At 45.6% G+C, this 15,617-nt stretch overlaps 1 protein-coding gene across 5 annotated transcripts in view; it reads left to right on the top strand.

Moving 5' to 3' along the window:
* Positions 1-15,617, top strand: part of LOC137433788 (rho guanine nucleotide exchange factor 25) — a 278,788-nt gene that overhangs the window by 226,266 nt on the left and 36,905 nt on the right. For all 5 annotated transcript variants that reach the window (XM_078783280.1, XM_078783275.1, XM_078783260.1 and 2 more), the window contains 5 exons: positions 3,963-4,061; positions 8,061-8,249; positions 13,695-13,798; positions 13,902-13,971; positions 14,236-14,325. In XM_078783280.1, coding sequence (XP_078639406.1) covers positions 3,963-4,061; positions 8,061-8,249; positions 13,695-13,798; positions 13,902-13,971; positions 14,236-14,325 — 552 coding nt within the window. The remainder of the gene's footprint in view (positions 1-3,962; positions 4,062-8,060; positions 8,250-13,694; positions 13,799-13,901; positions 13,972-14,235; positions 14,326-15,617) is intronic.

The following is a 15,617-nucleotide window of genomic DNA, read 5'->3' as shown; positions in this document are numbered from 1 at the left end:
TCGCACAGGCCGTTGGCCTGGGGGTGGTAGGCCGTGGTTCGGTGCAGCTGGACCCCGAACCCCCACGTGACCGCCCCCCAGAGATCCGAGGTGAACTGGGGGCCGCGGTCGGACGAGATGTCCGAGGGGGCGCCGAACCAGGCAACCCAGGTGGCGATGAACACCTGCGCGATGTCCGCCGCCGCCGTCGTCGCCGCCAAAGGCACGGCCTCCGGCCACCGGGTGGTGCGGTCCACCATGGTGAGGACGTGGGTGAAGCCCCGCGAGGGGGGCAGAGGTCCCACCCAGTCCACGTGCACGTGGTCGAACCTATGTGCCGGCACCGTAAACGGGGCCAATGGGGCCTGGGTGTGCCGGTGCACCTTCGCGCGCTGGCACGCGAGGCACGTCCTGGTCCAGCCGCGGACGGCCTTCCGGAGGCCATGCCAGACAAACTTGTTGGCGACCAACCTCTGGGAGGCCTTCGTGCCCGGGTGGGACAGGCCGTGGATGGCTTCAAAAACCTGTCGCTGCCAGCCCGCGGGCACGATGGGGCGAGGCCGCCCGAGGGAGACGTCGCACAAGAGGGCCGCGCCGTCGAACGGCACCTCGGTGACGCGGAGGCCCATGACGGCGGTCCGCAAGGCCTGGACGCCGGGGTCGGCGGCCTGGTCCGCCGCCATCCGGGCATAGTCGATGCCAAGGTGGACTGCGTGGGCGACGGACCGGGAAAGGCAATCCGCCACCGGGTTGTCTTTCCCCGCGACGTGCCGGATGTCCGTCGTGTACTCGGACACGGCCGAGAGATGACGCTGCTGCCGGGCCGACCACGGCTCGGCGACCTTGCCCATCGCGAAAACCAGTGGCTTGTGGTCGACGAAAGCCGTGAACGCACGGCCCTCGAGCAGATGGCGGAAGTGCCTGACCGCCAGGTGAAGCCCGAGCAACTCGCGGTCGAAGGTACTATAGCGGCGTTCGGGCGGGTGAAGCTGCCGGCTGAAGAACGCCAACGGTTGCCAGGCACCACGCACCCATTGCTTGTGCACCGCGCCCACCGCGTAGTCCGAGGCGACGGTGGTGAGAGCGATCGGTGCATTGGGCGCCGTGTGCGCGAGCATGGTGGCGTTAGCCAAGGCGAGCTTCGCGCCCGCGAACGCCGCGTCCATCTGCTCGGTCCAGGTAACGTCACCTTTGCCCGGCTTGCCCCGTAGGGCCTCGTGCAAGGGGCACAGGAGCTGGGCGATGCGGGGCAGGAACCGATGGTAAAAGTTTACCATGCCCAGGAACTCCTGGAGCCCCTTGATCGTGCGGGGGCACGGAAACCCCTTCACCACCTCCACCTTGGCCGGTAGGGGGACGGCCCCGTGCCTCATGACGCGGTGCCCCAAAAAGTCGATGTCGGCGACGCCGAACCGGCACTTGGCGGGGTTCACGATGAGGCCATGCTGGCCTAGACGTTCGAAGAGCATGCGGAGATGGTGTAGGTGCTCTTTGCGGGACGCGCTGGCGACGAGGATGTCGTCCAGGTACACGTAGACGAAATCAAAGTCGCGCAAGACGCTGTCCATTAGGCGCTGGAACGCCTGAGCCTCATTCTTCAAACCGAAGGGCATCCGAAGAAATTCGAAAAGGCCGAACGGCGTGATGACCGCCGTCTTCGGGATGTCCTCCGGCCTGACGGGGACCTGATGGTAGCCGCGTATGAGGTCCACCTTCGAAAATAAGGACATGCCCGCCAACCGGGCGGAGAAGTCCTGGATGTGGGGGACGGGGTAGCGGTCGGGGGTGGTGGCGTCGTTGAGGCGCCGGTATTCCCCACACGGTCGCCATCCCCCGCCGGGCTTTGGCACGATGTGAAGCGGCGACGCCCAAGCACTCTCGGAGCGCCGCACGATGCTGAGCCGCTCCAGCGTAGCGAACTCCGCTTTAGCTACGGCGAGCTTCGTCGGCTCGAGGCGGTGTGCCCGGGCGTAGACCGGTGGCCCGGCGGTAGGGATGTGGTGTTCCACCCCGTGCTTGACGGCCCCCGCCGAGAAGGTGGGCCGCGTGAGGGCCGGGAAACCCGCGAGGAGGCGGGTGAATTCGTTCGCTGCCGGAAGCGTACAGATGAACCTGGCCGGAACCGAACCGCTCAGCAAGCCGCTCGATGAGCCGCTCCGGGAGCTGCTCAACGAGGCTGGCAGCGTGCAAGCGAGCGAGCTGAACGTCTCAGCCTGGACAAGCCTTCTGTGCTTGACGTCCACCAGTAGACCATTGGCACACAGTAAGTCCGCGCCGAGCAGTGCCATAGGCACGTCGGCAGTGACGAACGACCATCGGAAAACCTGCCCTCCGAACCGCAGAGAAAGGCAGCGTTTTCCGTATGTGCGAATGGACGTACCGTTGGCGGCAAGCAGCGCGGGGCCCCGGCCCGCGGACTGCTTGTCGGACGTACCGGCGGGAACAACACTCACCTGCGCTCCCGTGTCGCACAGGTAACGGCACCCGGATAAGGTGTCCGTGATGAACAACAGGCTGCCAGTATGGCCGACGCTCATGGCAGGAAGCGAGCGCCGGCCTGGTCATTTCCCAACCTGCCAAAAGTACAAGGCGGGCGACAGGACCTGGCCTTGTGGCCGAACCTGGCATGGAAATGGCACCAGGTCTGGCCCGGTGGTGGTCGCCGCACCGGTTGTGACGACGGTGGTGGGCGGGGCGTGGCGGCGGCCACGCACGGATCCGCCAAACCTACGCCGTATTCGGGAGGACCCGAACGCCATGCCACGCGGCAATGCGCCAAACCTACGCCGTATTCGGGAGGATCCGAACGCCATGCCACGCGGCGATCCGCCAAACCTACGCCGTATTCGGGAGGATCCGAACGCCATGCCACGCGGCGATCCGCCAAACCTACGCCGTATTCGGGAGGATCCGAACGCCATGCCACGCGGCGATCCGCCAAACCTACGCCGTGCTCGGAAGGATCTGAACCACCCGCGCCGTGCGTGGCGCCGGGACCCACGACGGCCGTGCTATATGCCGGCCGCGCGTCGTGGGCTGCGAAGTACTTGTCCGCCTCCCTGGCCAGGGCCCGCGGTTCCGTAATGGTCGACCCGGCCAACGCGAGCCGCACCTGTACAGGCAGCGCGCGGAGGAAGAGAGCACGGAACAGGAAATCCGCGCGGCCGTCGCCGAGCAGGGCTAGCATGTAATCCATGCGGGCGGACGGGCGTGTGTCGCCGAGGGCGGGAAGGTCCAAAAGACGGTCGGCGCGGTCGGCCTCTGGGAGGCCAAACGTATCGAGGAGCAGCTGTCCAAAATGGCCGATAAAAAGTACATCCCGGCAAGTCCTCGGTCTCTGACCGATTTTTCATCTGTTTGTTTGTTTGTTTGTCCGCACAGAATAAATATGATTTTCTCTCCAACCGTTGGTCCGACTGACAGGAATTTTTCACCAAAGGTGCACCTCCACCTGTCGAATTTTTTAATGATAATTATGACGTCATTGGGGATAATTATGACGCCTATAGTTCGGCCGCCAATATATGACGTCATGAGACATGGCTCATTGAAAAGAACTCTCCATGGGGAATAAAATATGTTTATAATGATGTAATAGGTGCCTCCATTATGACGTCATAATTCGACAATTACAAAACTTCATCCGATCAAGATGAAATTTCTTGAGCATAATCTAGGAATAAATTAGTTTAGAAAAAAAATGATGACATCATCCGTCACGTGGTTCGGCCGCCATATTTGTTTTAACACAAAAGCCTTAAAAACTACTGAAAATACATCCTGGCGAGGGTTTGCAATCTCTGCTCTTTTTCTTGTTTCTTATGTTTTAATGTTGTACAGATTATATAGTTTGTCCAACATACACTTTTAATGGTGTACATTAACTCTGTAATTTATAAATCTTTTCTTCACCATGTATAAATAATCATGTACAAATCATGTGCAGGTGATGTACACAAACGTTGTTCCCTGCTCTCCTGCAGCCCAGTCGTCCAAACGGTTTGCGGAGGCTTTCACAAGGTTGCAGGACTGCAGAGCAGGAACTTGAACGAAGAGAAGGATGCCCTCCTCCAAGACGCAAGGTCAGCCATACTGCAATGTCGTAGCAATCCTTGCGTGCAAAATTCCGCTTGGGCTGCCCATGAGGCCTCCAAGTGAACGAGAATAAAAAAGCAAAAAATAATAAAATCATGCATAATTAATACTAATGATTAGCAAACTTGCTAACAGATAATATATGTGAATTATTGTAATAAAATAATCGTAATAAAAATGTGGCTTACTGATTTGAATATTACAATTATTGTTATGGAATGAATAATAATTCGGAGGAATTTATTTGAGTGCATAAATGGTATAAATAATTAATCTAGCGTAAACGCTCATTGTGTCTCACCATCTAATTGTTTTTCAAAGTTTTAAAACATAGAACTTTAAAATAAGCTACAGCTTAAAATAATGCTCATTGAATATACTAGGGCATGCCCGTACTATATATATGCCCGTACTATATATATATCTAAAATTATATCCCCCCCCTCTATTTACATGAAATGGTTTGGTCCATTCGCAACGCCAACGCGAACGGCGAACGGCTTGCGAGTACGGTGACAATCCCCCCCCCCTCTATTTACATGAAATGGTTTGGTCCATTCGCAACGACCACAGAACCCCCCCCCCCCCTCTATTTACATGAAATGGTTTGGTCCATTCGCAACGCCAAAGCGAACGGCGAACGGCTAAATCGCCATAGCTCGGTAACTACTTGTCCGATTAATTTCAAACCTTGAAAAGGCACATCCTCGGGTCCCCAGCAATATACCTGGCAAGTTTCAAGTATATCGGACCGGTAGTTGTCGAGAAACAGCGGTCACAGACAAACATACATACATACATACAAACATACAAACATACAAACATACACACAGAGATTACTGGAATTATAGATAGATAACCATGATCATCACGATCATCATAATCAATCATCACAATGGTTGCCTTTTCTCTGAAGATGACCGTTCATAAGTGACGTGAACAACCTGAGACAATGAATTCGTTTATAATGTCAGAACTGCTGAGCAGACAACAACCACACTGAGATAGCAATCGGTGAAACTTATTGTCAATAGATGTCCACAAATACCAGACGACACTTGCTAACCACAGTTTTCGGCAGGTATTTGGAATTTATCAGGAGGCTTGTGATAATTCACCGGCTCTTGATGGAAGGCATCGTAGCTTCATAGTACATTTTTGTTATTTATTTTGTAATTAGAAAGCCAAGCCGTGGAAGGACCTATTAAGCTGCCCTATACACCTTAAGGGTGTAGTACTGGTGAACAGGTGATTTTTTTTTTTTTTTTTAGCTGAACAGTTTCCTTATAGTCTTATAAACAAGAACCATGCTATTAGAGGTCATAGAAGTACCCCTAATTATTGTTATCTTTACACGCAATTTACAAGAAATATAATATTTTGCATGAAATTTGTTATAACTTTAATTTGCATCATTCTTTTGGGCTGAAATTTGGACAGGATATTCAGAATATCACTTCCTTTAAAATGATGAAGGCTTTTATTTATAGGAGTAGCCATTGTGGATTTATTGAAGGACAACCAAGTTTTATCTGGTAATTGGCATAATTAGCTAATTAGTGAACATTTGACATAATTTCACAAAATCCTCTCATCAGGTAGTAGAGCAACACATGTATAATACATGTACCAAGTTTTGTGTGAAAAGAATGATAGGTGACATAGAAGATAGAAGTAGAAATGTGTTCTTTGTTTTTCCTTGTTTTTTATTGACGGTCTAATTTATGCAAATTATATGCATGTAATATGACAAAGAAGCGTTGAAACTGGTCTGAGTTAAAGCCAAGATTATATCTTTCAAGAAAAACTGAAAATTAGATATTAACTTGACTTTGTTTTTGTGTAAAGGCCTCTCAAAGGTACCTATGTAGTTTTCTCAATTTTTCACCAGTACTACACCCTTAACATGGCATGCATTTAAAACATGGGAATTCTTCTGGATTACTTGTCTTCTAATTCACCGAATCAACTCAGGAGACCTTAACGAACGATCATTTTGGTGTACCACATCCACATTACAGATCTCCAGTAGAACACAAAAACATGCCTCACACACATGCACACACACACACAACTTGTCCACTTATAGTAGACTAGTGGGCCAGTTTGTTCCATTGGATCAAATTTTAATTGGTCTTCACGACCTTGTAGCACACAAGCCTGCTGTACTGCTTGAGTATTAGGTTACCTTTCACCAAGCCCAAATGCGTTTGGGCCATGGCAGGGAAGGGTCGGGAGGATTATTGTTCATTATTATTATTGACAAATTATGCTAATGCTATTACCGTTGTTAATTTATATTATTGGTATTAATTAATAAATGTTCTATTAAAATGGTATCATTCGTTTTGCTATTTATTTTGTAATTAGAATGCCATGCCATGGAAGGACTTATTAAACTGCTCGATACACCTTAACATGGCGTGCATTTAGAAAAATGGGAATTCTTATTTGTAGTTAATTGGCCTATTTAACTCAGGAGATCATATTGATCATTTTGGTGTATCACATTCCTCATCAGAAAATCTAGTAGAACACCACAAAAAAACAATTTCCTCACACACACAAACAGATACACATACACACACACATAGATACACACACATACATAGATACACACATACGAACACACACAGATACACACATACACATACACAAACAAACACATACACACACAGACACACACAGATACACACACACACATACACAAACAAACACACACACACACACACACAGATACACACACATACACAAACAAACACACACAGATACACACACATACACAAACAAACACACACACACACGCACAGATACACACATACACATACACAAACAAACACATACACACACAGATACACACACATACACAAACAAACATACACACATACACACACACAGATACACACACACACACGCACATGCACACACACACACACACACACACACACACACACACACACACACACACATACAACCACACACAGATACGCACACACACATCAAAATACACACACACACACACACATACAAACACGCACAGATACACATACACACACACACACACACACACACAAATACACACACACACACACACACATACAAACACGCACAGATACACATACACACACACACACACACACACAAACACGCACAGATATACATACACACACACACACACATACAAACACACACAGATACGCACACACACATCAAAATACACACACACACACACACACACACATACAAACACGCACAGATACACATACACACACACACACACACAAATACACACACACACACACATACAAACACGCACAGATACACATACACACACACACACACACACACACACACAAATACACACACACACACACCCACACACATACAAACACCCACAGATACACATACACACACACACACACACACCCAAATACGCACACACACGCGCTTCATCTATTTATAGTCGATTGCATAAGCAAGACAAGACATTACATCAGTGATTGTGCAATTGTCAATAATTAGATAAAAATGAAAGTTTATTTTAACGTGAAAACAATTAGATAGATTCTGAGAAGCTCGTGCCACACTTCACTTTTAAAGATATAAACTTATTTGAAGGTCACAACTTAATTCACCTCTATTTTCAGTATTCGTCACATTTAGCATCATCTCCCATTAAAGCAACCTTTACAAGAATATTTCTTGTTTACCAAAAATCATATTTATCTCTGGGGAAAAAAAACTTTTACATCGAAGTTGATTAAGACCTCGGTAAAAATGTTTCAAAGATGACCTCACACTCCCTAATTCTTGAAAATTCGAGGAAACCTATTTTCAACTATGTTTGCTTTCCTACATAGCAGACGAATGATCCATTTACATAAAAAGGGAGTTCCCTGCCTACTTATTTATTTGCTGAATCAATTACTTGCCTACTTACTAAACTGTTTGTCGACCCACCTTGAACACCTCTTGTGTTATCACAGGTCAGTGCCCCGGCACTGCCCTCTCGAGCTGGCGTGAAGTTAGGCCAGGGCTGCAGTCCAGATACGCTTTGTTCAGAAATAGAGGCTGAAGAACAGAAGCAGGGTGCATTGAGGGCCCGTGAGTTTGTGCTGCATGAGCTTGCGGAGACAGAAAAGAATTACGTCCACAACCTGAGCTGTGTTGTTGAGGTGAGTTTGTTAGACACTCGATTTTCTTTTATATTCTAATCTATTTTCAGTAATCTCAACTCTCTCGCTGCCCATTTATTGGTCCGAATGCATTATCAACTAGACGGTATTCATAGAATACTTACCCTACGCAGTCAACTTGTTGCGAGCCAACTCTTATGTTTTTGAACTTTTTTCCCCCTTTAATCCACGATGGCTGCCAGACCATGTGAGCGATGACATCATAAATTTATATTCTCTAATATAATTGTTGCATAGATCACGCTCAATACATTTCAAACTGATCAGACTAAGCGTTTTCCCTGTCGAATTATGACGTCATAATTATGGCACCAATGACGTCATCCTTAACAACACCTATTCCCCATATGGAGTTCTTCACAATGAGCCACGTTTCAATTTCTTCCATGCAGCGGTTTTGGAGATATAGAGGTGCAACATTTTTCGGTTTTTCCAAGATGGCGTCTTTCCCACATGACCGATGACGTCTTTATTGTCATTAAAATATTCTAAAGGAGGAGGCACTCCGATGGTGAAAATTTCGTGTCCATCAGACCAACGGTTGCTGAAAAAATAATAATAATGATCGGGAGGATAAGTGTTGTATTTGTCGAATTATGACGTCATAACGAAGGCACTGATGACATCATCATTAACGTATCTTATTCCGCATTGTGAGTCCTTGACAATGAGCCAGGTCTCAATTTTTTCCATGGAGTGGTTTCAGAGATATAGAGGTGCGAAGTTTTTCCAAGATGGCGCCTGTACCACGTGATCTATGACGTCATAATAATCATTAACATATTATACAGGAGGAGGTGCTGCTAGCGTGAAATTTTCATGTCAATCGGGCTAAGGGTTGCCGAGAAAATGAATTTTTAAAATGCAGACACGTACGGCACTCGACACACGTACGCACGTACATGAATGCTTAACCTCGCTTTTCGCTTCGCGGGCGCAGGGTAATTATCCAATTGACAAGAGTTCATGCCATTTATTCTGTGAACCCTCCATTCATCTGAAATGTATATGCTGATGTAATTTTTACAAAGAGATGGCTAAGGAAACGTAGTTACAGTAGGTTGAAACCGCCTTCCAGAGTTGTTCTGTCTTATTCTTTCCTTGAGGACTTCAAGCACGCAGTGCACCACCATCTCTTGTCATCCCCAATTCTGACCCATGATCTTTATTTCCCCATTAACCTTTCCTATCACAACCATCTTATTTGCTAGTTTAACTCTTCTTCCCCTTCTCCCTTTCCTCTTTTCCTGTTCATTCATTCCCTTGATGTTTGTCTCGCCGTCAGTTCTCCCATGAGCCTCGTTCCTGTAAAAAGATAAAAGGTCATTTCGTCCAACGTTTTCTGTGTTGTATGTACACCCCTATCAACTTCCAGGTCCATCGTACAATCAAATAATAATAATAATAATTCATTTATTTTGTATAGCGCTTTTCAAGAAGCCCAAAGGCGCTTTGACAGAGTGGAAAACATAATGCATAACAATACATGAAAACAACAATTGCAAAAAGACAAGAATCAATAGGGAAATATTTAAAGCAAAAGGAGGGAGAAGGAGAAAAGATAGTCAGGGGTTAAATGCTGTGGGTTGAATGTTGAATGCAGTGTTGAACAGGTGGGTCTTTAGTGATGTTTTGAATGTGGTGAGTGAGGAGGAGTCTCTGATGGTGTGAGGTAGTGAGTTCCAGAGGGTGGGAGCAGCGATGGAGAAGGCCCTGTCCCCCCAGGATCTGAATTTGGTCCGGATGGAGGGGCTCAGGAGGTTGGTACCAGCAGAGTGGAGGTTGCGGGTGGGAGTGTGTCTGGAGAGGAGGTCAGCCAGGTAGGATGGGGCCAGGTTATGGAGGGCTTTGAATGTCAAGAGGAGGATTTTGTACTGGATTCTCACGAGGGTGATGTGGTCACGGGTCCGGGAATGGGTGAGTAGACGGGCAGCGGAGTTCTGAATGTATTGGAGTTTATTGGTGATTTTTGAGGGTGAACCATAGAGGAGGCTGTTGCAAATGATATACCATTTAATATACAGCAGTAAATTTAGGCAAGATAATGCTCACATTGGCTTACTCTTTGTGAGAACTTCTTTGGGATCTTTAACCTTCATAACCGAAATGCACACACAAGGAAATACAAGGAAATTCACTTCCCCTAAGCTCAGTGGCTGTGTTTGTCTTGTCTAATAATCTTGGGCTGTGTCGCGTATGTTAGTCTGTAAATCCGGTCTCTTTCAGCCATTCCTCCTAGCTTTGTCAAGCTAGGCCCAGGATCAATCAAGTTGCTCGACACTGTACCCTCTCAATGGTAGTTATGGCCTTCCTCATATGTGATAACCAAAATTGTACACATTATTCCATACAAGGCCTCACTATATTTCTGCGCAGAGTTAACACTACCTCTTTTGGTTCACGAGTTATCAAGTGACCACGATATTCGTCATGTGTGTGCGTCTGTCTGTGTGTGTGTCTGTCTGTCCGCAGCATAACTACCCGATGATATCATCCGATCTTGATGAAACTTGGGTGGGAGGTTGATATCATGATCTAGTTGTGTCCTGCCTCGAGTGGGCGTATTGCGCCCATTGTGGGCGGAGCCACGCCCAAAAAAGATGTCCTTTTAGGGGGTAATCGAGTTCAAGCTACATCTTCTCCGAGGGGTTTGGTGGAATCTGACAGGGGTTTCGGTATTTGGTTAGGCCAATGTCATACGTCTAGCCCCACGGAGCTTGATTTTTCATTTTCACCCGAAGGTCAAGGTCACAAGGTCACGAAATTTAGAAAAGTCGATTTTTGATGGTTTTATGACATTGTTCGCTTCCTGATAGGGTGAAATGTCGTACATGATCTTATATTATCACATACATCATGAAATACGAGTTTTCCAACAAATTTCAGAATCTTCTACCTTTGAAGGTCACAAAGGTCAAATTTTCAAAGTTGTCGGAATCGAACCGAATTTTCGGTATTGTGTAGCTAACTAACCTCATAACTGATCATACATTATTTTCTATCTCATTTCAAGGTCAGTAACCTTCGTTTTGACATTTCAAGATCACAAAGGTCAAATCTTCAAAGTTGTCGGAATCGAACCGAATTTTCGGTATTGTGTAGCTAACTAACCTCATAACTGATTATACATTATTTTCTATCTCATTTCAAGGTCAGTAACCTTCGTTTTGACATTTCAAGGTCACAAAGGTCAAATCTTCATAGTTGTCGGAATCGAACCGAATTTTCGGTATTGTGTAGCTAACTAGTCTCATAACAGATAATACATTCCTATTTATATATATTTCAATGTCGGTTTTGACTTTTAAAGGTCACAAAGGACGGCCATTTCAAAGTAGTCCGTCCTTTGTCATTGAATACCGCTCGCTCGTGAACCATCGTCGTCTCCTGACTTGTTTGAATTATAATTGATACCCTTCGAATGCAACCTAAAACCCTGCTAGCTTTACCTGTAGTTATCTGGCACTGTGCTGTCTACTTACCCCCTGTATAAATTACCACCCCCAAATGCTTCTCCTGTGTCATACGCTCCAAGATTTCCCCTTGCTTAAAATAATATATATTTTCATTATTCTTATCCAACCCCAGTACCTTACATTTTATTAAGTTGAACTGCATCTGCCAATCTTTTGCCCAATCCATTAAAAGTATCCAGCTTTTCCTGAATATAATCACACCTGTCTCTGCTGTCTATACCTTATCTCCAAGCATGGTGTCATCTGCAAATTTCGAAAGGTTACTCTTAACCCTACTGTCCAAATAATTGATGTTAATTATGAATAATAATGATCGTAAAACAGACCTCTGTGATACCGCATTACTTACATCCTCCCATTGGGATATCGTCGCACTCACACACACTCCTTGCTTACTTTCCCTAAGACAGTTTTGAATCCAGATTGCCACTCTACCAACCACTCTACAAGCCCTCACCTTGGGCCCTTGGCTAACAGCCTGCCATGTGGTACCTTATCTAAAGCTTATGTGGTACTTCCGTCATCCACCCAGTCAGAAACTCATTGGTCAATAGAAACGGGCTATGTTCAACTGGACTACACTTGTCAAACACTCTTCTTCTATATACAGTGCATTCAGAAAGTATTCAGACCCCTTCACTTTTTTCACATTTTGTTATGTTGCAGCCTCATGCTGAAATCGTTTAAATTCATTTTTCCCTCATCAATCTACACTCAATACCCCATAATGACAAAGAGAAAACAGGATTTTAGAAAGTTTTGCTAATTTATAAAAAGAAACAACTGAAATATCACATTTACATAAGTATTCATACCCTTTGCTATAACACTTGAAATTTAGCTCAGGTGCCTCCCATTTCTCTTGATCATCTTTGAGATGTTTCTACACCTTGATTGGAGTCCACCTGTGGTAAATTCAATTGATTGGAAATGATTTGGAAAGGCATACACCTGTCTATATGAGGTATCACAGCTGACAATGCATATCAGAGCAAAAACCAAGCCATGAGGTCAAAGGAACTGCCTGCAGAGCTCAGAGACAGGATTGTGTCGAGGCACAGATCTGGGGAAGCCGACAAAAAAATCTCTGCTGCATTGAAGGTTCCCAAGAGCACAGTGGCCTCCATAATTCTTAAATGGAAGAAGTTTGGAACAACCAGGACTCTTCTGAGAGCTGGCCGCCCGGTCAAACTGAGCAATCGGGGGAGAAGGGCCTTGGTAATAGAGGTGACCAAGAACCCGATGGTAGTTAGCTGAATTATAGTAAAAGCGGAATTATAGCGAGTAAAAGCTGAATTATAGTAGTAAATTCATTCAAAAATAACTAAAAATGTCGGAACGGGTTCCGGGAAGGTTATAAGCTAGGTGGCGATGCCGGTCGAGGCCGCTTCGGCCGGGCTGGGCCCATTTCGCAATTAAAAGCTGAGCTGAATGATAGTAGTCAATCTTCTACGGCTGCGAGTAAAAGCTGAATTATAGTAGTAAATTCATTCAAAAAGAACTAAAAATGTCGGGACTGGCCCCGGGAAGGTTATAGGCTAGGTGGTGAGGACGGTCGAGGCCGCCTCGGCTGGGCTGGGCCCATTTCGCAATTAAAAGCTGAGCTGAATTATTGTCGTCTATCTTCTACGGCCGCGAGTAAAAGCTGAATTATTGTAGTAAATTCATTCAAAAAGAACCAAAAATGTCGGGACGGGCCCTGGGAAGGTCATAGGCTAGGTGGCGAGGCCGGTCGAGGCCGCCTCGGCCGGGCTGGGCCCATTTCGCAATTAAAAGCTGAGCTGAATTATTGTCGTCTATCTTCTACGGCCGCGAGTAAAAGCTGAATTATAGTTGTAAATTCATTCAAAAAGAACCTGGGCAACGCCGGGTGCTTTCGGCTAGTTTCCCATAAATGTTATGGAAACTGTCATCAGTATTAAACAATTACGTTTGTCATCATTTTCAGGGTTACATGTCCATAATGCGAGAAGAAGGAAGCCCAGAAGGCATGAAGGGTCGAGACAAGATCATCTTTGGCAATATTCAGCAAATCTACGATTGGCACAACAAGTATGATTCAATGCAGATCTGATATTTTGTTGTATGTTGTTGTTGTCGTTGTCTTCGTTGTGTGTGAGATGCTGTGATAACCAATGGCTCCAACACCTTTCAGCTTCTTCCAAAGTGAGATTGAGAAGTGTGTCATCGAACCAGAGAGGTTGGCTCCCCTGTTCATCAAGCATGTACGTTTAGTGGACATCTCGTACATGCAATCACTCACTTTCATAAATTGGCCTTCATCTGTAAAAACACCATAACAATTCATTATATCCCTGTTTCTTCCCTTTCTCTCATTCTTTAAACTAATATAGATGTTGCGCATCATAAGGTTCTTCTTTCCCCCACTTAATTTTATTCGTATCTTGTGTTTTAATATATTTAATTTTGACACTCTCTCATATTTGAACAATTCCCTCAATTGTTTTTTTGTTTTGTCTTGTTTTTAGGAACGGAGGTTACAAATGTATGTCATTTATTGTCAAAATAAACCCAAATCTGAGCACATAATGTCCGAGTACATTGACTCGTACTTTGAGGTAAGCCCAATCTTCTCTGCCTCTACTCAAATTATCTCGGAATCTATACAGAAAATTAAATCCACCGGCTGGGTTTATCTACTTTTAACTGACTGCAAGGTCTGCTAGCATTGCCTAAAGGTAGACGTATGCACTAAGTTCTGAGCTGTATCTCCTGGGTCTGAATCTTGACCCAGCTATAAACTGTCATCCTGATGTTTGACACTCAGGGTGAGGCGTGTGTGTGTGTGTGTGTGTGTGTGTGTGTGTGTGTGTGTGTGTGTGTGTGTGTGTGTGTGTGTGTGTGTGTGTGTGTGTGTGTGTGTGTGTAGGGGGGGGGGGGTTTATTTCAGTTAAGATGTGAATGATGTCATGATATTATCATATTATTATCATATTATCGAGTGTGTAAGGAAAGTTATAAATATATGATAACACATTAAATCCTATTGCGAGTAAAGTTGGAATAAGTGATGTTGCATTGATGGGTTGACTGACTGCCTGGACGCAACTGAGGTTGTGGATCTACTGATGTACCATCTGTTGATGTGGATCCATGATCGAGGTTGTGGATCCGCCGTTTGGAGAGGTCCTGGGCTGAAAGGATTGAAACCTCGAGGAGGAATGGTGCCCAGCTGATGATCCATGCAGTCGGGAAATGAGTCAATTGCTTACAGGTTAAGGTTCTTGCTTTAGGTGGAGAAACTATGTTTGAGGTTTACAATTTAAATAAAGTTGAATATGGGATGTTGTGAAATTAACATCATTTACAACAATCCTTTAAATTATTTATATTTAAGTGTAAGAACAACCGATACTGTACAATTAATTAAGTGTGTGTGTGTGTGTGTGTGTGTGTGTGTGTGTGTGTGTGTGTGTGTGTGTGTGTGTGTGTGTGTGTGTGTGTGTGTGTGTGTGTGTGTGTGTGTGTGTGTGTGTGCGTGCATGTCGTCCTTCAGAAGGACGTTAAGACAAAGGACCAATCAGTGTACCAGTGCTGGTGAAGGTTAAACATCCCACAATATATTTGATGAAGAGGGGACGAGTTATTGTGACCACCCTGGTCAAACTGCAAATTTAATAATGACGAGTGATATTAAAAAAAAACATACTTATGAATTTTAGACATCAAAATTGCTGGGGATATAATTCTGTCCCAGCCTTTAGTAAACACCGGCTTATCTCTTAACATGAAATCAGGATATGAGATGACATGAAACATATTTCTTAACATGAGACATAAGACCTCCATGTATTGCTTGTTTAGCAATAAATGACAACTATGTCCATGGGTTTCTTGTTCTGTGCCATGT

This window comes from Myxine glutinosa, chromosome 1 (genome assembly GCF_964187855.1).
Source record: "Myxine glutinosa chromosome 1, kmMyxGlut1.1, whole genome shotgun sequence".
NCBI lineage: Eukaryota > Metazoa > Chordata > Myxini > Myxiniformes > Myxinidae > Myxine > Myxine glutinosa.
The sequence above is the reverse complement of the archived record's forward strand: the minus strand, read 5'-3'. Positions and strand labels throughout refer to the sequence as shown.